Source organism: Macrotis lagotis, chromosome 8, assembly GCF_037893015.1.
Source record: "Macrotis lagotis isolate mMagLag1 chromosome 8, bilby.v1.9.chrom.fasta, whole genome shotgun sequence".
Lineage (NCBI taxonomy): Eukaryota > Metazoa > Chordata > Mammalia > Peramelemorphia > Peramelidae > Macrotis > Macrotis lagotis.
The window spans coordinates 72,137,690-72,164,132 of NC_133665.1; the positions used below are offsets into that span (position 1 = coordinate 72,137,690).

The 26,443-nt window shown below is 34.3% G+C and overlaps 1 protein-coding gene across 4 annotated transcripts in view; it reads right to left on the minus strand.

The window, feature by feature from the left end:
* Positions 1-737: 737 nt before the first annotated feature.
* The window catches only part of PTPRD (protein tyrosine phosphatase receptor type D), a 604,004-nt gene continuing 578,298 nt past the window's right edge, over positions 738-26,443 (minus strand). For all 4 annotated transcript variants that reach the window (XM_074197507.1, XM_074197506.1, XM_074197505.1 and 1 more), the window contains 7 exons: positions 23,727-24,012; positions 23,076-23,254; positions 22,324-22,450; positions 20,025-20,150; positions 15,711-15,865; positions 11,533-11,668; positions 738-6,610 (listed from right to left, as the gene is read on the minus strand). In XM_074197507.1, coding sequence (XP_074053608.1) covers positions 6,542-6,610; positions 11,533-11,668; positions 15,711-15,865; positions 20,025-20,150; positions 22,324-22,450; positions 23,076-23,254; positions 23,727-24,012 — 1,078 coding nt within the window. In that variant the 3' untranslated portion in view covers positions 738-6,541. The remainder of the gene's footprint in view (positions 6,611-11,532; positions 11,669-15,710; positions 15,866-20,024; positions 20,151-22,323; positions 22,451-23,075; positions 23,255-23,726; positions 24,013-26,443) is intronic.

Sequence of the window (26,443 nt, forward strand, 5' to 3'; positions counted from 1 at the left end):
ATCTGACCACATCACACCTTTTATCAATAAATTCCAATAACTTCCTATTGCTTCAGTGATAAAATATAAATTGCTTTGATATTTAGTTTTTTCATTTGACTGCTTCCTAGTTTTTAGTCTTTTGAACATATAACTTCTTCTTACACACTCTTCAGTTACAATTATCCTCCTTGTGGTTTCTCATACACATTTGCCTTTACTCTTACTTACCTAACCTTTATTCTATAGAATTCTTGGGTTTTTTGAGATCTCACCCTAAGCATCATATTATTATGAATACTTTTTAGTCCCCCCAGTGTCTTCCCCTCTAAAATTACTTTCTATTTATTCTGTTTTTAAGTTATATGTTCCTATCTATGAACATATTTGTTTTTCTAATTATAGCATGAATTGCTATTTGAGGGTGAAATGTGTTTTTCCCTTTTCCTTGTATTCCTAACCCTTAATGTATTGTTTTATTCATAGTAAGCATTTACTAATTGAATAATTGATATAGGGATAAGAAGAATCATATGATGTCAATTCATTCTTATTTTAGAGGTAAGGTTAGAGAAGAAGGCAGATGGTAAGACAAAAGGGGGAACTTTTCCATTTAGCCCATGGTAGTAGGAAAAATAATTTCAGCTTGTGGTTAGATATAACCCTTGGGATCTGCCTTAAATGTTTTATATTTATGATAAATGCCTACCCGCCCAAGCAGTAACAGCAGCAATAACAACAACAACAACAAACCTTTACATAGCACTTTAAGGTTTACAAAGCGCTTTAACTGTATTATCTCATTTGATCCTCACAACAACCCTGTGAGGTAGGTGTTATTGCCACTCCCATTATATAGCATCCAGAGGCTGAAAAAGAGTCAGTGATTTACAAAAAGTCACAAGGCTAGTTAGGGTCTCAAACAAGATTTAAACTCAGGCCTTCCTGACTCTCAAGTCCAATGTTCATCCTGCAGTCACCAACTGATGTGATCAAATCAGTCAAATAACTAGTCATTTTAGTGGGAAAAGCAACAACAACAACAACGACAACAACAAAACAGTCCATTATGTAATTTGGTATCAAGCAGAACACAAATCACATTTGGTTTATGGAATGTCTCACTTTATAATCACTGTATTATCACATAGACTTACCATTGGTGAACTCTCTAAAGCTTACTTCTATGGATCTTAATTATATGTATGCATTTCTTACAATTTTTCTGACTTAGCACCATCATTCCTATTCTTCCCTTTATCATCTGTCCTTAACCCCTGAACTACAATAATTTTATACGTAGACCTTTTATTTTATCATACGAATGATTTAAGCTGAGCCTTAAATCTATAGAACACTTTTCAGAGTCATACTCATTCTCTTTTGATGTCCCCAAGAAATGTTCTACATTAAATCTATCACTCTTATGCTTGGAGGCTCATCTCATCAACATTCAGAAATTATCACATTTTTAATAATATAATTGCTTCTAGGGTGTCTGTCTTTTCCACTGTTCAAAGGTTTTTCCATGTTCTGGGAAGTTCATCAATGAAATAGCAAAAGGATAATATACATGTTTAGTTAATTTAAAACACAGGCAGGGCTCTCTCATTGGATCTAAGGAACAGTCAAAAATCTATTTATTGTTAAAAGCTTCCTTCAGTATCTCAAAACTAGTTTTGAAAATGTTTAGGATCTAAGAATCCTGACATTCCCCATAGTTTTTCCCCCTCAACTGAACTAGTTCTTGAATCACCATGATTTTGAGGGAAGTACAGGTGATCACAAAAGGCAGCATTGCAGAACATAGGGTTGGATGACCTGGGAATCAATTCTTAACATTAAAGCATATTGGTTGTGTGATGCTGTTGAACAAGACTCTTAACCACTCAGGACTCTAGGCAACTCTCTAAGATAATAAATTAGTCAAAAAAGTTGCCCAATTTGCATATTAGAAAAATTTCTGCACCAAGAGTTTCCTACATCAATATTATCATCAGATAAACACAACTTAAATTTAGAGATGGAGGAGAACTTAGGAATTATGTAATTGAAAACCTCTCCTCCCCCCCATCTCCCTCTTTTTATTTTTTGGGGAAAATAGAGTCTGAGAGAAGAAACTGGCCCAAGTTTGGATTTGTTCTTTACTGTTCTTTCTTCAAGGTTCACATTATCTTTCTCTTTCAATGAATCCTTATATAACATGAAGTTCTGTTCCTTCACCCCCCACAATTGGTTGGTTTTGAAAAAAACATTGCTAGAATTCAAAGCCAGGTCATCCATCAACAAATCCATTTCTCTTCCCCACATTGCATCCATGTTTCCAAATAAATTCAAGCACTTAGCTTCTATAAGAATCTCTAAGTTCATAAATCTTAATTTCACTCTAAGCTAAAAAACCACCCGTTAATCCTCAGGATAGATAAATGGGTACAAAATGATTTACTTGGAAACGCCACTGAATCAATAGGGGCTGGACCCAAACCTCCATTAACCCAGTCCAGTCATTTTTCCCAAAAGAAATTACTTGAAAAGCATAATTCCAGGCAATGGATGCTGGCCCCTGTAAGATGGCCTTTAAAACAGCTGCCTCATCATTAAGAAGTATTGTCACAGCTTCAAGGTTACCATCACATTTATCTAGAAGGGAAGTGGCTAAAAAGCTGAAGAACAAGAGGAAATAAACGGCTTTCATTTCAAAGCCAAGGTGTTTGAGGAGGGGGAAAAAAGAACGAGGGCTGCATAACACTGACATTTTTATTAGAATTCATTTGTAACAAATGGAACTTGTGTCAGCAAAGAACTGATTTTCATACAGACGTCTTTCGCCACCAATGTAACGAAGTAAGAAAATAAAAAGCACGCCTTTCATTCTGTAAAACATTTACGCGTACTACTGATTAGAGGTAATTGTATTTTTTAACAAGCCATTTTACAAGTTATTTTTTTAAATTTTTTTCAGTCTATGCATCCAAAACGAGAGCAAAGAACACAATTTTTTTTATTATCTTTGTAAAGACACTCCAAGCTTGAATGGCAAAGCCACGGGACAGATGGAGAGGATGGATCTGCAGCCTTCTGATATCTGTTGGAGTATCAGGGCACCCAAACACCCAAAGAAAATCAAAATTTGAAAAAAAGAAAAATGAATTGGGGGGAGGGGAGAGATTAAAAAAAAGAGAGATCAAGAAATAAAACAAAAAAAAAGAAAAGAAAAGAAAACAGGAAAGGGAAAAAAAGCCACATCACCATTGCAGACTTTTCTTCCTCCTGTTTCCATGTTTTGTGTTATTTACATACACACAAGTGAATTTCAGAAGCAGTTTCTTACAGATGGGTTCAAGTAATAACATTATTGGGTGTAGAATCAATAGGGCAGTGCATAGTACAAAGGTATAGAAAGTGCAAATCTCCCTAGAGGCCCTTCCCTCCCCCGGCTGTCCTCGCCATTGTCTAACCATGCAAATCATTTTTAAAAAAGAGATAAAATAAAGTTCTGTACAAATCATTTTTATATATTTTGAATTTTTTTTACCATTGTAACTAATTACAAAATTATACATAACTACACATACATAGGTAAATAATAGCACCGTACTGATTATGGTGATGAAACTAATTTTGAATCTTGGAGGATTATGAGAACTGTAGGTAAAGAAATTACCTTGGAAATTAAAAATAAGAGAATGGCTATACAGAAAAGTACAGAAAATGGAATGCACATCAATGACGCATTTAGGGTGCTGTCTTTAAAGACAACTTCCTGAACAGCAAGATTTCTGGAATAGTCTCCGCCTCTTTTGTCTGTGGTACTTTCCATGTTCATTTTGGTCTTGTAATTATTCTTGTCACTCGTTTTTACCAAATGGGCAGAAGTTTTCTGGAGAGACATTGCTCTTAGACTAACAGCTCTGGTGGGCAATGGTCCTTCCGATTCTACATTTTCAAAATGGTGTGTTTCCATGATGCATATCTGGCTGACTCCCTATGTTTGGCTAAAAGAACATTACTGCACTAAGTTATCTGGCACTTTTAATAACTCTTCAAAAGATACAAATTAAAAGAAAAAAAACGCAACAATAAAACCACATAGTGCACATTCTTCTCTGGTTCTGATGTAGGTTATAGAGTCTCATTCTGAGGTAGCCTTCTAGATACTTTTTTTATTATTATTATATATATATTTTTTACAAAAGTGCTCAAATACAATGCTTGCAAGTGTTTGGTCTCTTGGATTTCTTTCTGCTAGCAATGGGAAAATATGAAAAAAAAGTCTTTTATGTGGAATATCCGTACAATTAAACTCAAACTGTGGTATTATACTTATACCAAACCTCTTTGAGAATTCCTTGGGAAAATTTTTTAAAGAGTTGCTTGAAATGATACAGGACAAGACAGAAACCGGTACTGTCCTCCATGGCTTCCTACACATTTTCTAGGAAATATTTGATGATGTTTGGCGGGCTTTTCCTCCTACTTGAAAAATCCAAATGCAGTGTTGATGATACTCTACAGGTTGCCAATGATGTGTTTCTCCTTAAAACAAATACATCTAGTGCAGTACTACATGTTCCCGATAGCAATACTGGCATTACATGATTCAGTTCCTAGAGCAGATTTGGAAGGGACTATCGGAAGGGAATTAGTAGCCTTACATGATGTAGGGAATTGTGGAAGGAAATAAGGCCCTGACTATCCAAGTACTTTGGGCTGGTATATTCATTCACTCATTGTCATCCCTTACTCACTCAGGTGAAATCTAGGAATGCATTATTATTATTACTCAAAGTGTTTTTGTACATGTGCTAAAAAGATAATGCTTTAATTGGAAGATTAACAGATATGAATAACTAATGTAAATACAAACAAAAAGTGAAAAAGAAATGCTATTAAAATAGGCATCAATTATAAGGCACTCTAAATGCAAAATTAAAATAAAAATCAGCATTTTCTAGGAATGCTGTATGCCACACAATGTTTCTGACTGAACAGAGCAACATGAGTTTGGCTTTGCCCCTGTTACATATCATAAATGCAAATTTCGTAGCACATACTATAGACAATATACGATTGAATACACTTTTTTTTAAACAACTTGATAGTTGATATATTACAACATTCTCCCCTCCTAAAGGGATATGCACTGACCTTTCCCACATGCACACCTCTTATTTAATATTTAATAATATGATTTTTATTGCACTAGAGGGTTACAAATATTGAACTTCATTGGAAGCCTCACTAACAAAATGTTACTTGGGTATGAGTATGAATTTTTTGGGGGGTGGGGTAGGGATTTAGGGGTGAGGTTTGACGACCACTGATGTGCATTCCTCATTTCCCTTAAAACCAAAATTTTTTTTGAAATTCAGAAATGTAAAAATGTAAAAAAATAATTGAATGTGGTGTTCTAGATACCTTGTTCACCAATTTAAAGAAATTAAATTATGGAAGAACTAATAGATATCTATCTCTGTATTCATGAGAGGATATACTATATATACATACATATACATCCATATGAGGAATGGACATATATATATATTTATATATATATATCTATATGTTAGCAGCAGCTTTATACTTTGCGCCTCCCTGTTGATTCCAAAAGAAAAACAAACACAAAAAGAAAAAACCCAAACCCCTCACTTGGATTATCGAATTAAAATGGGTACTTCCTTGTACAATGAAACTGAACAGAAGTATAAAAGTAATAGCTGACAAGACTGTAGTACTGTAGATAAATATAGGACTGCACAAAAAATGTGCAAAATTTGAAATTATTTAACATTTCTACAGCAAGATATTACAGATAACAGCTCTACTGCTTAAAAAAACCTATGATTTTGAAATTAAAAAATGAAGTTATGCAACTTTTGTCTTTAAATTCACTTCAATGAATAATAACCTTTTGTTAAAAAAAAAAGAGGAAAGAAGTTTACACAGTTAAAAATGAAGCACAGGTCAGCAGTATCTTTACAATACTAAAAAACTAAATCAAGGACTTTCTTTTTAAACATTCCCCCCTCCCCTTTCCCCTAAAGTGTTATTATGAGCAGTATGGTGGGAAGGGGTGATGTTGAAGCAGAGTCCATTGGTGTGTTTGTGGTTGTGGTTGATGTTGCTGTAGTTTTAAGAAGCTAGGAAGTGGCCTGCTTAACAAACATCTTGCCCTGAATTGCAGGATTCTCCAGATTTTCCCTTTCATGCAATCCTGGACAGGATGATGGTTCTTTGCAATAATTTCCTCTTCCCTTTAATTTCAACCAAAGTTGAATCCTTGAGGTATCTGTAAATGAAATCCTTCAGATGCCTCACCAGTCAGGATTCTCTTTATTATTTTTCAGGTTAGATTATTAAACTGTGAATTCTTGGTCCACATGGAATAGTTCTTTATTTGTATTTTTTTCCTTTGTTTTTATTTGTTTTGTTTTTAGTATTCCCACTGATTGGTCTTTAGCTAGAAGTTACAAAGTCCTTCTCCAGCACGGTGTATGGCTCAGAAGAGGCTCTTCAGATCTTAAAAGGCCTGCAGTAAAGATCCAGGTAGGGGCAGGGGATTTTACGTTGCATAGTGATCAAAGCTGCCCAAGTATTCTAGTGCGGCACGGTAACAGAACTGATACTGGTCCTAAAAAAAAGAAGAGAGGAGAACGAGAATGTAAAGAAAGCATTAGGTTCTATTCTCTTATCAAAACCAAACTTTTTTAATGGAGGACTGAAAGGTTGCAGCACTTGTCCTTCTGAAGCCAAAACAACTGATCGATTCAATCAATGCAAACAATCAATCAAGTGACTAAATAAAGTCAGCTTCTGTTGCCTGAATAAAGCAGACAGTTCAAGTAAAGTACTTAGTGCCTAAGAAATTTTAGGTATGTGGTTTTTGACACTTTCAATCTCAGTTTCCTCATCTGTAAAATAGGGATGACCATAGTAAGAAAACAGATTTACATAAGAACTTTGAGAAATAGGGTGTCATAGTGGATAATAAGAAAACCTTGGGACTCAAGAGAGATCAGGATTCAAATTCCTGCCAATGACTTTTACTAGCTGGGTGAACAAAGGGAAATTCCCTAGCTTTTTTAGTGTCCTCAAACAACTCTGATGTACAGACAAATTATTGATTTGTCTAGGTAGAAGAAGTTTCCAAACTGGAAGTTCCCCCATATTAAGGAAGTCCAAATATCATCATCAGCCACTTTGTTACTTTAATATAATATTATTTCATAAAACCTCAAGAACAGCATTTTAAAAGAGTTTTCCATACAAAATGTTAAAGTTCTCTCCAAGCTAAGTACAGAATAGGGGACAGTATTCAATTCTAGTGGGAAAAAAAATAAAAATCTTGTGGGAATTGAGTGAAGCACAGATCATCCTATCTGCTATGGAAGTGGTCCCCAAGATGTTTTCCATGAGTCTAGCGCAGAATGGTATACATTGCAAAATTTCTTCTTTCCAATATCAAAAGTAATGTCAGTTATGTGTACAAGTCTACAGAACCTTAAACACAAAAAATAGCAGGATAGTGATGTCTCTGAGAACCATTTCTGTCTGAACACCAAAAAAGATATAAGGTAATAACAATAACAAAAATGAAATAAAAATTATTTGAAAAAAATTTTTTGCTAAATGCTTTACCTTTGTTAATTCATTTTATAAGATGATGAAAGAGGAGATTTTGTTGCACTTCTCCTGCTCAAAATGTTTAGCTGAAGAATAGAAGCCCGTGTTTTTATTGTTTTTTTATTTTATGTTATTTTATGTTTGTTTTATTTTTGCAAGGCAAATGGGGTTAAATGGCTTGCCCAAGACCACACAGCTAGGTAATTATTAAGTGTCTGAGGCCAGATTTGAACTCAGGTACTCCTGACTCAAGGGCTGGTGCTCTATCCACTATGCCACCTAACCACCCCCAGTCTATGATTCTTACTAGCTGTGTGTCTTTGGGTAATAATCTTACTCTCTCTGGGCCTCAGTTTCCTCATTTGTAAGGTAAGAGTTTAGCTCACATGGTCCATCATCAATACACAAAAACACCTAAAAGAGTCAGAAGGCAACCTCTGCTCTCAAGGAGCTCACAATTTAATAGGGGAGACAACTGGCAAACGAACATGTAGAAACTATACACAAGTAAAATAGGAAATAACTGAAAGAGGAAAAGCACTGAATTAAGAGGGGTGAGTAGAGGTTTCTTTTAGAAGATGGGATTTTGGTAGAGACTTGGAGAAAGCCAGAGAAATTGAGAAGTGGCAATGAGGAGGGAGAGCATTTCAGGCATGAGGGGAATAGAGCTAGAGAAAATGATCAAAATTAAGAGATGGAAATATCTTGTATGAGGAACAGCAAGAAAGCTGGTATCACTAGATCAAAAAATATATGTTAGGTTGTAGGATGTGTCAGAAGGCTGGAAGGGTTGTGTGGGTGAGAAGATTATGAAGACCTCTAAACATCAAGAACAGGGTTTTCTATTTGACTCTGGAGGCAACTGGAAGCTACTAGAAATTACTGAGTGGAAGGGAGGGGTGCTTTAGAAAAAGCAGTTTAGTGAAGGAATGGAGGATGAAATGGATTGTGAAAGACTTGAGGGCAGAAAAATCCACCTGCAACTATTACAATAATACAGGCATGAGGAGATGAGGGTCTTCACCAGAGTATTTGTAATGTGAGAGGGGAGAAGAGGGCACATTTAAGAGATATTGCAAAGGTGAAATTTATTCCCATTTATTTATTTGTTTATTTATTTATTTATTTATTGCAAAGGTGAAATTGACAATCCTGGCAACAGATTAGAAATTGGGGGGGGGTGAAAATGAGGGGAAGGGTGAGGGAACATTGAGGAATCAAAGATGACCTATGAGGTTTCTGCCATCTGCCAATCTATAATTCCATGATCCTAATTCTACATGGTTCTATACAAAGGAGCAGTAGGGGCAATGTGTGGGTACAAGCTAAAGAGAGTCAGATTTAGGGTCAAGAAAAGAACTTCCTAACAATTAGAGTATCCCAAGTTGGAATAAACTGTTTTAGGAGGCAGTGGTTTTCCCAAGCAGAGGTCTGGTGTCCAGTTGTCAAGGTTACTCTAGAAGGGATCCTATTCAAGCATGCATTATATTGGGCAGTGTGAAATAATGGAAAGAAGACTAGATATGGGCTTGAACACTGATTTTATTTACTACCTGCTTAACCTTTCTAGGTCTCAGTTCCTCAGCTCTACAATGGACTGGATGCCCTTTAAAGTCCCTTCTAATTATAAATGTATTATTATATCCGCTTTGATAGTCTATCACCTTAAGTAAGTCCAGGGAGAAAAAATAGATTTATTTGTCTTCTGTGTTACTTTAAATATTTTAAATCAAAAAATAAAATTCTTATTTGGAAAATGGAACCATGATGTCTGTAAGCAAAATCTCCAGTCTCCCTTTTGATGCACATAAATAAATGAAGGAGGCTGTTGGAAACAGTGAGCATGGGATAGTAGGCCATGAGAATCGTTTGTACTATGGCCTGGACCTTCCATACCTTCATGGAAAGGCATTTCATTTTATTCAATCTAGATCACCATGAAAGGGCTTTAGGCGATCAGCTGCCCTGACACAAACAATCTGCTTCATTTCACATAATGCAACTTGATTGCTAGAGGTCTGTACCATAAAGACCCGAATGAAAATAACACAGAGCATGAAATAATCCTGATTTTGATGAGGAAGAAAACTGTTATTTTATGGAGGTCCAATACATTATAGCGGGGGGACATAGACTAGAAGACAAAATTTCCTGTTGTAGGCATGGCAATGGCTAAATGTATAAATGAAATAACAAAAGTAACATTTTTCAAATAAACTTAAAACATATTTCCATGAATCAATGGGTTCATGGAACAAAAGAAAATATTTCATTTACTTAAATGTACATAATATTTTGTATAGTAAAAATGGTCATGCAAGATAAATGGAATTCACATTTCTATTTTGCCACAGTTGAGTTAGGTACTTTGTCAAGTGGACCTTTGGGCATTTTGATTTCTTCTTTCTTCCTTAAATTTCTTAGCTTGTTTTAATAATTTTTCATTGCTCAAGTCAAATTCTAGTACAACCATTGTATTTGTGTGAGGGATTATCTGGTAGATATTCTCCAGACAATTATATTGAGGCATTTTCTTATAAACAGTTTCCTTACAAGCATTATTCCTCACATTATCTTTTGAGATAGCAGGGCCAGTAGGTCAGGCTGACTAAAACACCATTTAATGTCATTCTATGAGTCATCAAGTTGTCTACACATATATTTATACTAACAGACTGGAAAATGAGAGGAAACAGAAATTAAAAGATGGAAAATGGAGAAAAAAATACTTCCTTCATAGGGTTGATATTTAAATGAGACAATGTAACCAAAATTCTTTGAAAACTTTAAAATGCAATAAAATGTCAATTTTTGTTATTAGCATTATTCCCATCATCATCTTCTTCTTCATCTCAAACTTGTTTTTGTCTGCAGTTTAGAGATGTCTTGATAATTTGATATCTTAATAAGTTTTGATAATATACTGTTATAATTATTCATCTACAGAGTATTGCAGAGGTAGTTAAAATAATATTTTATTTCAGTTTCAACTGAGTAAAAGTATTAGAATATGGAATGCTCATCCTATGAAAACTTACTGAATATTTAGCTAGTACAACAGTAAGAGACAGAAGAAGAGGGGATGATATCTATATATCTATTCCTCTGTGATGACGGTTTCTTCTAGATCTTTATATTTGAAAGCTTTTTATTCCATTTAACTTGGAGAATATGACTATATATTCTCAGGATTGTAAGAAATAGTTCTATTTCTGATAATGGACTATTTCTAATACAGTTTATCAGTGAAACTCTCCTGATATTTTTAGGTCTGAATTTGTATAATGAGGATCTCTCGTCTATCAGTGCATAAGAAATAATGAACTTTTGAAGAAGTATAATTTTAGCTCCTAGATCATGTTTTGCTAGGTATTTGACAGTGTTACATTTTTTTATAGTCTTCAGTGGCATGTTACAGTTTGTATAGTTTTCTTGCATTTATTTTTTTTTCAGGACAACTCTTCTGGTCCTGAATAGCCATGAAAAAATATCTCTGCTTTCAAAATAAATCCACATGACTAATTCTTTGCTTTGAAGCTTTCTGCTGCTGACATACTATTGCTTCTGTTCATTCGTGCAGATATCAACTATGTTGGGGTCTTTTGATTCCACCCTTAGATCTTTGTCATAGGTTCTATCCAGAAATAAACCACTTTTAAGTTTTATTGTTTATTATCTTGGTCTTCTCATCTTTTTAAATAAGATTGAGTTTTAAAAAAAGCATGTTATTATTATTTTTTAAAATGTGTCAGATATGCCATAGAAAATCCAAAATGACACAGGTCTACCAGAACAACATTGGGTAGGTATCTGGTGTAAATGTCTCCTGGGTATCATTGGCTTTCTTAAAGTGAAGACCACTTTAAGAGCTAGTTTCTTATGAGATGTGATAGCACCTGTCCTCCCCAAATGCAGATTGACTTAACTCACCTCTGTCTGTACCATGGCTGGCCGTTGTGTCCTTAGCATTTTGACAGTCTGGAAGATATCTACAACACCTTCATATCTCATTCTTTCCAATACAATGCTCAGTGTTATAAAGACACCTGTTCTTCCAACACCCGCACTGCAACAGGAATAGAGTTCAACATTAATCAATGGAAACCCTTAAATGTTATCACTTACTTTAGAGGTGGACATAAATTTCCTCAAACTAGAGAGGGAGGTCTTCACACAAGAATCTGAAAGTTATGAAAACTTTGAGTGAAATTCTATAGAGACTATTTTCAGGTAATTACAAAGAATAAAGGACATATGATTTCATCAGCAAAGGAAACTTTAAGAAAAATTTCCAAAAATATTTATCTTAAATCTCTATGGTTTAATAGATGTCTTTTAAGCTACCTGAGACTTATACAAGTAAAGTAACTTGCCCAGGGTCACATATCTAAAAAATGACAAAGCCTGGATTTCAATTAATATCTTACTGACTCCATGCCTCACAGGCCAACCAATATCCCTCACTGTCTTTTATATGGGATAACAGATTAAATGCCCTAAAACACAGCAACCTTATGAGAGTTTGACATATGAGAGAATGGCATTGGGTCATTCTGAAATAACTTAAAATTTTTTTAAAAAGTGCAATACAATTGGATGTCAGCCAGTGTACATGAAATGGAAGCTTCAATAGATCATTCGTATAAGCTATATCTATGGGCGTTGAAATAACAGCACACTTGTTTATTTAGTCTTTTAAAGGTAGAACTCTTGGTGGTTTAAGTGAATTCAAATAAGGAAAATAAAGGTGAAGACTGCCATTATGAATATCTTTGCTAGTACTTAATCTCTTGGAGGAATCTGCTTCTCTATGAGGCAGGACACACACATACACACACAGACACACTTCTTCATAATACACACACACCCAATATATCTGCATATAAAAAAAATAGCCAGGGACATAGAGTGAACAAAATTCACTGCTGATTTCAACAAGCATCTTTTATACATTTCATAGAAGTTAGAAGACCAGAATTATCTTTGTTGTGTATGCAACATTTTGGGGGTATTTTCTACTTTACCCATTCCTCCTTTTTTTGCTTATTACTTTAAGAGAACTCTTCAGAATCTTTCCAGAAGCAAGAGAAGGAAATTAATTCATAGCTGTACTCTTAAGAAGCAAGGAAGCATCTGGAGGCTTAGGTAATGAGGAAAACAGTGAATAATATGAAAAATCTCTACACTTGCAGATACTAATTAAGCAGCATGTGTAACGCTTGGGTACAGTCTGTAGAAAATGGATGGATTCATTTACTTTGGGTTGTAGCTGACGAGCATATACAAATAGTATGGCATCTCTTTGTGCAATATCTTTCTAAAGAGTCAAAACAGAAATGTTAAGTGAAGCTTCTAATCCTTCTGGCATTCTTTCAAAAGTAGCCTGCTCTGTAATTTGGAACTGTGCCCAAAGGGATATAAAACTTTGCAGACCCTTTGATTCAGCAATAATACTGCTAGGTTTTTATCCCAAAGACATGAAAAGGGGGAGAATAGGACTTATGTGTGTAAAAGTATTTATAGTAGCTCTTTTTGTGGTAGCTAAGAATTGGAAATCAAAGACATACCCCATTATTTAGGGAACGGCTAAACAAGTTGTGGCATGATTGTAATGTAATATCATTGTGCTATAAAAATGGCAATTTTTATTTCAGTGTGATTTCAGAAAAATCTGTAAAGATTTACATGAACTGATGCATAGTAATGTTATTAGAATCAGGAGAATGTTGTACACAGTATCAGTAATATCATTTGAGGAAGAACTGTGAATAATTCAGCTATTCTTAGTAATACATTCATTCAAGACAATCCCAAAGGACTAATGATGATATCCATCTGCAGAGAAAGAACTGATATTGTTTGAAAATATCCTGAAGCATGCTATTTTTTCACTTTCTCTCTTTCATTTTTTCTTTTATTTGAATCTTCTTAAACAAAATAACTAATATGGAAATATTTTACATAATTGCACATCCATAATCTATATCTGTTTGCTCACTATCTCGGAGGAGATGAAGGGAAAGGAGGGAGGGAGTAACAGAATTTGGAACTCAAAACTTTAAATAAAAATGTACAAAAAATGCCAACCTGGGGCATCATTTCCTAAATGATTCAGATGGGTTAAAAAGATAGTGCTACAAATGAGCAATTCCTGCATAAGTTTTGGCTGCATTATTACATATTTCATAATTACATAATTACAGTATTTCATGTTTTTCTCCTAAGTACTGAGTGACCTAGTTAATTAATCAGTTAATTTATATGTTAAATTTAGTAAATGGTAAAAACTTAGTGTTTTCTGGGAACATAGTTCCTTGAAGGCTGGAATTTTTTTCTTTATATCCTTAGTCCCTAGTACAGTTTTTCATACATATAGTAATTAATGGGTATTAGTTGAGGATAAGCATTGGGGAATGGCTAAACAAATTGGGCTACATTAATGTAAGGAAATACTGAGTCAAATAAAATTAACAAGGAATTAAGAAAATGAGAAGTTATATGGTGAAGTGGGCAATACAAAGAAAACAATATGTTCAATGCCGATTACATTATAGAAAAGAATAATTTTAAAAAAAGCAGAATGGAAAACTGCCTAATCAGAATGGTCAAGATTGACCTTGGAGAGGAGTCAAGGAATCCATCCTTCTTCATAGAGCTGAGGGACTATGGATATAGGAAACCAATTATACTGTCAGATGTGGTTATTATGTTGTTTAAATTTTGTAGAACAGACTCTCTTATTTTAAAATCTTTATTGCAAGAGAAAGTATGCTAGATACAAAAGGAGGGATTTATGTATGCAGAAATAAAGGTTATCTAAAAACAAATAACCATAATAAAAGATAATTGTATTTAAAAAACAATGCTCAATGAATTGAATGTCCTAGAATTCCTGTGTCTCTAAGACATATTCACATTACAGTGTAACAGCATTATCATTTGATAAGTAAAATGGCTAATAAACTAAAGGACACAGTCTGAGGCTTTTGACCATCTTTAAAAATCAAGTATTAGTCAAATCAGAATTCTTATGATAATGCCAGAATTCACCAAACTTGATATCAAAGGTAGGTTTGATAAAAGAAGCATTTTGCTATCTCTTTTCAAGCTACCCTCCTTGCAAGAAGTCCAAAGGAACATGTTCAGCAACTTGCATCTTGCCTATATACTGGGAAAGCTACACACAACTGGACCTCAAACAATAACAACAGAAAGCTCGGGCAACTATCTAGACAAATTAAAAAAAAAGAATTGGCCAATTTTTCTGTCTATTTTGATTAAGTCTACTGTAAATTTACCTAGTCCTTATTTCATTGATTGTGCAAAAATAAACAAATGATTTCTGAATAATTGGACTTGGAAGCAAAATACACCAATAGAGTGGATTTTTAAGGCATTGCTCACAGCATGCTAAGAACAATAGGGTTTTCTTTTGTTTTGGGTTTTTTTTTAGGCTTTTGCAAGACAATAGGGTTAAGTGGCTTGCCCAAGGCCACACAGCTAGGTAATTATTAAGTGTCTGAGGCCGAATTTGAACTCAGGTATTCCTGACTCCAGGACCAGTGCTCTATCCACTGCATCACCTAACCACCCCAAACTATAGACTTTTGGTACAGTATTAATATGTAAAATACTGATTGAATTTGAAAAAAATATTAAAGATTAAAATGAAAGATTCCATGTTAATGGAAATTTAAAGTATAATATTGTACAACCAGTCCATTAATGTGTAAGAAATCCAGAGACAATGAATGCTTCTTATGAGTACTCCTGAAAGCTATTTATTAGTGATGCTCTATTAGGATGAAGGAATATGTGACTATACAAATTAAAAAAAAATTCTTAAAGTATAAACTAGTAGAGCTTGCAAAGAAAAATGTAACACCACTTCCAATTTTATAAATATTCTCAAAAAAAACCCCACAGAACTTTTCAGGAATCTTTCAATTTCACCAGAAGAAAGAATAGTTTATTGAATTTATTTTCATAATGTATAACATTTTCAAGTGTTTAATTGTAAATTCACTGTAACCATCTGGCTAATATCAACAATATTAGGTTATCATGCCTTTGATCATAAAAAGGTAATTCCCTGATTCTCAACTTACCTGCAATGAACTGAGATTGGCCCATCTTGACCAAACTGCTCTTTTGTTTTATGTACTTGGCCAATGAAGTCAATGAAGCCTTCTCCAGATTTTGGCACTCCTTGCTCAGGCCAGTCAGTGAACTGGAATTGCCTCACTGTTCGGGACTGACCATCCTTAGGTAGGACCATATGTCCAGAAGAAAGGTACAGGATGATTCCATGCCATTGCAGCAGTCAAAAAGGATATTTATTTTGTAAAGGACAAGGGGTGGGAAAAGAAAGGGAGAAAATTAGGATTATATTTAATTAGAAATTTCTAGATCATAATTCCTGATGAGTTTGAGCAGTTACTAAAACAATCTGACATATATAACTGATTCACATATGTAAGGATGCTATATCATCAACCATTATCACTTCCAGTTAGACATTAAATATGGAGGTTTTCATTCAACTTTGTGACTTTCCCTCTCTAACTAACAATCAGTAGGCTTTTTGATTGTTACCCTTGCGAATTCAGGCTTTGTATCCTCCTTCTGAAACAAAACACACATCGGTATTTTTCTAAGCATAACAACTGCTAAAAAGTGACAATATCTAGGTGTCTCTCATATATTTATAAACCAGAAGAACATATACCCCAAACCAAAGATTTCATTGACATCACTGCAATACCAGATAAACTGAATTTGCTCAATTTCTAATATTGTCAAACTGCAAATGGTGACATTTAAAGGACTTGACTTAAATTGAGTAGCTGTGTTAACCTTCATGCCCCCTGGACTCTACACATCTTGAAGGCATCCTGTTTCTAGCTATGTCAGAATAAAGAGCATATGTTATGTTACTGTGCCTTTACACAAGAAGTGAGGCATCTTTCAAGGAGAGAAAAGAAAGCATTAGCACCTAAATGCTCTGTCCTGAAAATGGACTTCTGCAAGGCTATCCTCATGAATCACGCATGGTTTCCTGGATAAAGAATGGGGAAGAAAACCGCCGCACAAACAAACAAACAAACAAATAAAGGCAGAATGAAAACTAGAGGCAAAAGGATTCTTTCTTCTCCAAAATGATTAAACATGATTCCTCTGACATTTGAAATCTAGGTCACTATAAAAGATAAGAATAAAAGGTTTCTGTTGTTTATTTCTGGAGATTTTCCTTCCTTCCTTCCTTCCTTCCTTCCTTCCTTCCTTCCTTCCTTCCTTCCTTCCTTCCTTCCTTCCTTCCTTCCTTCCTTCCTTCCTTCCTTCCTTCCTTCCTTCCTTCCTTCCTTCCTTCCTCTCTTTCTTTCTCTCTGTCATTCTCTGTCATTCTGTCTCTCTGTCTCTCTCTCTCTGTCTCTGTCTCTCTCTGTCTGTCTCCCCCACCTTTTTTTTTTGAAGCTACTGTCTTCAGGTCTTCAGAGGTAGTAACAGGACTTTCTTCTCAGGAAATCTATTTACTTTTGTACAGGAAGGAATAAGAAATATATTTGTCGCCTTCCCACTACCACTGTTGGGGGATAGGAGGAAAGCCTTTCAAAAGCTGTGCAAATGAGTGTAGCTTCATTCTTGAGGGTCACCCTAATTTTGAGGTCCAGTTGTGTGTAGCAGGATATAGGCAAGATTCAATGATGTTGAAAATGCTCCTTTGGACATTGTGCAAGGAGGGTAGCTTGAAGAGAGAAAGAGCAATGGATCAACAAAGCAAACACTTTCCAAAGGAATCCTATGTAATGCATGCTTTTGTAGCCACCTTGAGAGATTAGGGAAGCTCTGTCAACTAGGTAACTAAACTGAAAAGTAGGTAACTAACCATTTGACCTAATAACAACTGATGCAGGAACCCAATTGTCTCTTCATTGTTTTGGGAGTAGCAAATGCTCTGGTTCACTTGATCATAACATAAAATTTGCAAAAGGGTTGGGACACAAAAAAGGAGGCTAGGTAATAAATGGTAATATTTGTCCTCCCTAAGACAGCCTAGGGATTTAGTTTCTGATGAATTTTTCTAGTAATGGCCAAAGGAACCATATTTGTAAATCTTTACAGTATGGAGGAGATATTACATGACTCCATATAAATTATCTATTTAATTATATTGTAGCCTTGAAAGTCAGCATGCTTTCTAAGTAGAGAAGTTCAGATTTGACATAGTAAAAATTAAAACAGAGTACTGAAGCAGCTATGAAAGATATAAAATTCTGGGAATCTCCTTTTAAAATGTAAGGGAATTTCTTTTTTAATTATTATTTTTAATTTGTGGAACAAAACAAGAATTTCCATAATATAGTATAATAAATGATTGCACATGAAAGTGAAAATATATTCCTTTTAAATATATAAGAAAGTTATCATGTGAGAAAATTTCAGTTCAATCTCTATCAATTTCACCTGAGTTTGTTTGCATTGATCATGTCTAGATTTGCATTTGAGGGGAATAGGAAAATATTTGTGATGTTTGGGTTTCTGGCTCATATTCCTTGTTGATTAGCACCTCTAAATATAATCCACCTCTAAATGACTTCCTCATTTGAGTATTTTTTTCCCTAATTTTGAAAGGAAGCATGGAAATTTTAAAGTAGTATTGAAGTATTAGCAAGACTTTGGGCAAGGATAATGTATGATCACTTCTACATCTTTGAAGTTTATTTACATAGATCTTTACATGAATGTATGTATATATTTTCATACAAATATACATACATATGTATATATGTATATTTATATATTTGATTCCCAAAATACCCCTATTGTGGGTATATAGCTTAAATGTTATCATAACATTTTACAGATGGAGAAATGAAGACTTTGTGAAGTTAAATGAATGGACAAAGATTATAGTGTCAGAGTGACTCTAATTCAGGTCTTCTGAATTCAAGTCCAATGATTATTCCATTGTACTAAATGATCTTCCTCAGGCTAAAGCAGATACTGTCAATTTCAGCACAGTAAAGATTTTAAACTTTTTTGACTCAAATGATCCTATTAAAATTGTTGAACATGAAAAAAATTGAAAGAAAAATTCTATGTTACTATAAACTTTGTATTCCCTGTTACTGGGGAAGGTTGAGGCTGAGGGTACTTTACTTTGGGAACACAAAATCTGGCATTAATATCATGGGTCCCTGGGAATGGGATAGTCAAGTGCTGCCTAAGTAGAGAACTGGTTGAAATAGAACAGGTCAAAAGATCCTTTCCAATTAGCAACAGGATTGGGAATCTGAGTGGCATGCACTTTCACCCTGAGTCAGATAGGGAGACCGAGTCTCAAAAAACAGAAGTAAAAAACAAAACAAAACAAATCAAATCAATAGCAAAAATAATTTCAGGTCAAATCAGAGCCAAATTAGAGGAATTAGGAGATTATCTTCTAACATGACATTCAGGTAAGAGATATGCTTTCCAGTAAAAACAAACAAACAAAAAAATTAAATAAAGCACTCTACCATGGTTTTTTAATTCACTATCCTACTCTAAGAATTCCAAAGATGGGGCAGCTAGGTGGCACAATGGATAGAGCATCAGCCCTGGAGTCAGGAGTACCTGAGTTCAAATTTGACCTCAGACACTTAATAATTATCTAGCTGTGTGGACTCAGGCAAGCCATTTAACTCCATTTACCTTGCGAAAAACCTAAAAAAAAAATTCCAAAGACACAGCAAAACTAAGTCTTGATTCTTCTGTCCTTTAATACCAGTTTGAAATTATGATTTAGAAGTGGCTAGATAGAACATCTCACAGAGAGTGAAGTTTTAGAGTCAGTCTTAGCTAAGAAATGCAAAATAAAAATTAGCTAGCAAGGGTCATGCATGGATACATAGTTCTTGTGGACAGACACATTAGAGTACTGAAGAATAAACCATGCCAGGGAGCAAATTAGAATGTGCAAAGACTGTCAGCTTTTTTAAAAGAATGCTATTTGCTCTGCAGTTTTAAAATCAGACCAAATTAACCTTCCTACTCACATGACCTACAGGGTTTTGCAAAACAACAACATATTTATAGCTTTAAGTGATGAAAAAGCAAAGAAAGCTCCAAAGAGAGCGAGAGAAGGTGAATGGAAGCACAATCTTCTAATCAGTAATATTTTCTAGCACAAACACTTATAAAGTGCAATCTCAAACTTGTGCTGCCAGATGTTAAGTCTAAAATAAAGCCAACCCCAACCCCTGGTTTTTGTGTAGATTTTGATAAAGAGAGAACAAGTTACCATAAAAGAAGGAAGGAAGGAAGGAAGGAAGGAAGGAAGGGAGGGAGGGAGGGAGGGAGGGAGGGAAATAGAGAGGGAGAGAATGGAAAGAAAGGGAAGAAAAGGAGAAAGTTAACTGGAGAAGAACCTGCCAACTTACCCTTGCATCTGTGACCTTGAATTCCCTTAGGATATACTGTGGCATATTGTACTCAGCCATTGGGTCTACCACAAAGTATTGATATCTTGCTGAACGTTCTGCAGGCCAATACTGGTGACATTTTTCCTAAAAGAAAGAATCCCAGGTAAAAGATATTAAATGGACAATGAAGGGTAATTTTATAATCCTACTTTTTTAAGGAAAATTCAGAGTATATAGAAATGGGCTAGGTATAGCAAGGAAAAGTTAATCACTTCATTTATTCCCAAGGACAATTTACCATGCTAGAGAAGAACTCATTAACAACTTGAAACAAATGAGATATTTTAAAGAATGTGATGAATCCCTTGACAACACTGGGAAGAACAAGGTCTCTTCGGTGCTCAGCTCCTTCTACATGAGATATCTGCTTATCTGACCATACTCATTCCCTTCCATGGAATAAAGGCTCCTTGAGGGCAGGGAATGTTTCATTTTTACGTTTTTATTCCCAGAATCTAACAAAGTGACTGGCAAATGGTTGCAAATTGTGCTGACTAGTTCCTGCAATGGTCAGTTTGAGTTTATAGTTGAGGTCAAATGTAGTCATAAGAACGTGGGAAAGGAATAAGAATTTATACAGCCCCTATTATGTGTAATGTGGGCTTTACAAATATTATTTCATTTCATCATAACAATAATCTTAGCAGGTAGGAATTATGATTATCCCTGTTTTACAATTGCTGAAACTGAGGCAAACAGAGGTTAAATGACTTTTCCAGGGTCAAATAGCTAGGAACTGTCTGAGTCACATTTGCACTCAGGTCTTCCTGACTCCAGGCCCAGAACTTATCATCTACCTAATTGTCATAAAATATTATAGCTGGAAGGAACTTGAAATTCATCCCCTTCAATTTTCTCATTCTACAGGTGATAAATATAGACATTTATACATTTTCATTGTAAACTCATGAAATTTCTATGAAGTAAGTACTACAGGTATTATTATGTTATTTTACAAACACTAATATTCAGAGAAATTAAATGATTAGCCCTATGTCATAGAGATAATCCTTGGAAGAAATGAGATATGAACTGAGTTCTACATATCTCTGTGTTCTAAGTTATACCATATTGATTCAGTTTGAGGAAATCCAAGGAGATTGTGGTTGACTCAGGTTTAAGAAGAGAATTTAGGGGTCAGTCAGAATGTCAAAAAAAATCTTTATTAAACACCTTGATATTTTGCTTAATATTGCTGAATAATGAGAAAGGAGTTTACAATCTAATGAGGGAGACTATATATAAACAACAATGTACAAATAAGGCACAGACAAAAGACATTAGAAATAACTGCCAAGGGAAGGCAATATAATTGAGAGTATAGAAGGGCTTCCCACAGAAGCTAAGACTTTTAATGGGAAATTGAAGAAGCCAGGGAAGCCAGGAGGTGGGATAAAGGGAGAGAGCATTCCAGTTCTGGGTCAAGAAAATGTCCAATCTTGTTTGAGAAGTGATTGACCTTCTCTGTCTATTACTCTTTCCACCATTTCCAGCATTTTTGCATAACGTAGACTAATATTTTAGAAAATCTTCCTGAGTTCACATCCAGCTTTGGATACTTACTAGCTATGTGACTCTAGGCAAGTCAGCTAACCCTGCTTGCCTTAGTTTCCTCATCTGTAAAATGAGTTATCAAGATCTCCAAATAGGAATCTTCAAATTTTAATTTATCCAGTTCTTTTGTAAGATCACATGATTATACAATTTTATAGGACCAAATATTCTCACCTTTCCCAAAGGTCAGATTTATAATGACATTATAGGAATGGGGACAAGAAAAAGAAAGTATACTGACTACTAATTACCTGTTTCCATCATTTAGTTCCAATGGAATAAAACACTATGGAAATTGATGACTTTTGTCAATCAGAAATCCAAACAATCAAATGGTCCACATGGGTTTTTGAGCATTCTACTTTTCAAAGGTTCAGGTATATAAGGGACCTCAGAGATAATCTAGTATAAACTTTTCTTTTTTACAGATGACAAAAGTGATGTCTGGAGTGATTTTCCAAAGGTCAAATGGCAAATAAGTAGCAGAGATTTAAATCTTAATTCTTTGATTTCAAATCTCATGATTTTTCTGCTATACTGCATTATGCCTCATAGGCAATATGTGACTAGAGTGGGGAAAAACCCCAAAAGAACAAAAAAGGAAGGCAACCTAGCCAGTCAGATTGTTTCGTTTAGATCTCACTTTTTTGTTTTGTGATAGTATTCTTATAAAAGAACATATATTCAGATATAATACACTTACTCTGCCCATTTCTCGGAGTTTGGTGAGCATCACAACAATTGTGGAGTTGTGTTCCCACAGCATCCGCCAGAAATCTTCAGTTGTTTCTGCCAAGGGTCCCTGTGTTGCTATGTAAGCTTTTTGTTGTCTATATTTAAAAAAATAGAATGATAAAAGATGATTAAAGCATAAGAGAATGTGTTAAGGCTCACTCTTTGTATGTAAACATTATTCTGAAACCTGCTCATAATAAAAATGAAAGACATATTAATGCCAAACACATTAAATTCCTATTAAAATTGTTTAATCAAACAATAGCTGTTTTAATTTTTAGTACTTTGCAAAGAAAATTGCTTTGTTAATATTATGATGTATGTCTTTATCATTATTATTTAAATTTTAATGCAACTCTAATAGCTCAATTTTGTGTGTCATACAAAGCACTTAAGAAACACTTAGTTGTGCTGCTTCATGTCTAGAAATGACTGTCACACAATCTATTAAGTTTATGAATTATAGTACCAAACGGTTTCTTTATTAATTCCTTTTATAAGCTTAAGCAAAGAGGCAGTGGGAGGCTAGAAGGGAAAATCCATGGTTGCATTCTTCTTAACTTGAGTAAGTCAATGAAAAAACTGGTCCCTGGAAATGGGAAGCTGACCTCAGCAGAAATAATGTGAAGCTGCTACTTCTTTAAATTTATCACATTTCTGAAACTAGGGCACATGCAAATGTCAAAAGCTTCAATGCATCAGGAGAATAACTGTAAGTACCTGTATCCATCAATAAAGCTGGCATTGATGTAATCAGATCCTTCCACCCCTCGGATTGGCTGCAGGCATACCCTTGTGGATTCATATGGCATAATATTAACAAGGCGATTTTTGAATTTATTACATGGAAGATTGGCACTGATGAATCTCGAAGTGTGAGCTTTAGAGCTAGCTAGACGCTGTTGAAAAGAGAACAAGGAAAATATGACTAAAACAATTTTAGCATGCTTTTTGATTGTCATGAACCCAAGATTTCATTTCAGAATAGTTAAGCCTTCTTTCTACTTTAAATTACCTATCTGTTCAGACCACATTACATTTCACTTTTTACAAATATGAGTCCCTAAAATCCTGATGATTTTTTTTAACTATGATGATTCTTAATCTATGAGTTCTCAAATTAAAGCATGTTTTGCCCCTTCCCCCCTAAAAAAAAGATCAATCTATAGTCTGAATGAATAAACTATGGGTAGGCAGGAAAAAAATCCCAAAAAGTCAAATACCTTTCAAAATAATACATCAAATTACAACTTAACAATCTTTTTTTTTGCACATTTCACTTCCCTGCTTGAGACCATACTTCTCTAATCACAGCTTAAAGGTAATATCAAACAGTTATCCAGGCCTAAAGTATCAAACACAACACCATACCTTAAATTCCAGTTCCATTCCTGTGACATTTTCTCCTGTCTCTATTTGTGTCAGCTTCTGAATATATGCATACAAGTTTCTAGCTGGCACTTCGGTATTTCCACATGTCACTGCTTCTAACAGTGCATCATGGATAAAGATGTATTGGTCCTCTGTTTGAACCATATAATTCCTCTGGGCTCTCATTAAAGTTACGTGACCATAAATGTCTACAGTTTTTTCATGCTTTATTCTCTCTAACATAGCATCTATCACGATGAAACATCCAGTCCTGCCGACTCCCGCACTATAAGAGAAAGACAAAAAAACAAAATGTCTTACATAAAAAACAATAACAAACTGATGTAGTAATAGGTGAATGATGTTTTTACAAATAGAATCATGCTGAATTATATATGATACCCTTAATTCTTATTCAGTTATCTGTTTAAAAACTCTAACTTTTTTGTGATCTCAATGCACTAGGGTCAAAAGTAGTAAGGGTAAAGTAGACAAACAAAACTTTCCATTATTCATTGACAAGTTCACTCAAATGTGAATATACTCATCCTAAAGGATATATGGTTTTGACCTGGGCAGTCTATAAAATCATCCTTAAATAATGAATTATTTGATCATGTAAAGCCTCAATAGAATACTTTGCTTCCTGACTATTACAAAATCTAAAATATAAACCTTTGCCGCAGTGATGTTAATATTTCCAAATTGGATAAGGAACTTGGGAAACTCTAACCAGGTTCCATTTTGAAAAATAATTCATATCATTTTTAGCTAAAAAAAGTTGCAAGCAAAAAATTTTATGAGGTTTAGTATTTCATGTAGTAAAATTTCAAGGAGGTAGTTCTAAAAAGCTCACCAGTGAGAAAAGACCTATTCTTTCAGACAACAAAAAGTTTAACATCTAAAATACTGAAATCCAAGTAACCATAATTAAGATTTAAAATTTTTAACATAAACTAAAAGTGAAGGAAAACAATACATGCAATCATGAAAGACTGGAGAGATATTTCCTGTTTTTTTTTTCCTCCCTTATTTTTTGGGAAACATTGCTGAATATACTTCAATATACTTCAGGTGAAATTCAAGAACTCTGGATGAGAAACTCAGACTTTTACTTGGTTACTGAAAATTCTCTGGGGAGTTCCTTAAATGTCATTACTGATAAATTCTTAGGTAATTTTCCGGTTGCTGAAAATATATTCGAAAATGGTTGGAAAAGTCAGCTAAGCACAAAAGTATATAGCATGTATAGTTTTGAAAAGGCTAATTTTGCTGAACTGGATAACACTGTTAGATGGTACATACATTGGAAAAAACAAATTTTCTTGGGTGATTTGAATGATAAAAAGAAAATTAAGAAAAAACACACCTGTTATTCTATATACATTATTGGTATTAAAGACATCTTTCATATTTGCATAACACTCCATAGCTAAGGCCAAACCTGGCAGTTCCAACTGTACCACAATTCTGCAATAATGACTTAGGTTGAACCTGAACCTTAAATGAAATCATTCACTTTTTTCTTCCTCTCTTTTTCCCTTTCCTCTCTTCTCTTCCTTTTTTCCTTTCTCTTTCTTTCTACATACACATAGAGTCAGGTATATTTATATTTATAAAACTATATTTAGTTTTGCATATGTATACAACCACACACACACATACACACACACATATATAAATTTTAAAAGTCAAGATACTCTAGGTCTATTTGATGATAATAACGACTTACATTTATAGAATACTTTATAATTACTTAGCATTTTACATATATGGTTTTACTTGAAAGGCAATATGGCAAGAACTCAGAAACAGGAAAACCTGTTTTCAAATCCTGGCTCAAACACTATCTGGTATCTCTGGGCAACTATGTAAGTATCAGTTTTCTCATCACTAAAAGGAGGATAGCAGCTTCTACCTTAAAGGTTGTTGTAAGTATCAAATTAGATGATGAATATAATGTACTTTGTGAATAAATAAATTAATGAAAAGCTAAATAAATGTGAGCTATTTTCAGGATAATTATTAATAATATTAATAATACTAGAAGTGCAATATACATAATCTCATTTTATCTTCTTAATGCTTCTTGCCAAAACTCTTTATTGAAATGCTGCATACCACCCAGCTTCTATCTGTTGCTTTGACACTTCTTTGTGGAGACAGATTAGGTATTCTATTTTCATTTTACAAATGAGGCAAATAGAACTCAAACCACATGGTGATACTTGAAACCAGGGCTTTTAACTTTTGCCATTAAACCATCCAGATTTCTTTATGTGACTCTTAGTAAAAATGGTATAGGAGACCAAGACATAAGCAGTATTTCCTATAGACCATTAAATGGTCATCATTCTGAAAGACTTTCTGTACCCAGTACTAAATTTAAATCCAAAGACTCTTTCATATGCTGATATATACCAGAATTAGTTAACCAACTATGCTTGATAAGTCCAAGTCCTGTATGTAACTATCTCATTAGATGTTAAATTTTAGGGAAATATCAAAAAACTCAAGCACTCTTCAATGTCATGTGACTGAAAAGGACTGAAAGAACACTTTTTATTGGAATGTCTCATTAATTAAATAAACCACACACAGAGCTAATAAAACTCAATGCAATAAACCTTTAGTAAGGCTTATTTGGTTCAAACAAACAAAAAGCGAGAAGGAAAATTAGCTCCTGCTCTCATGAAGCTTACTTTTTAGCATTCATT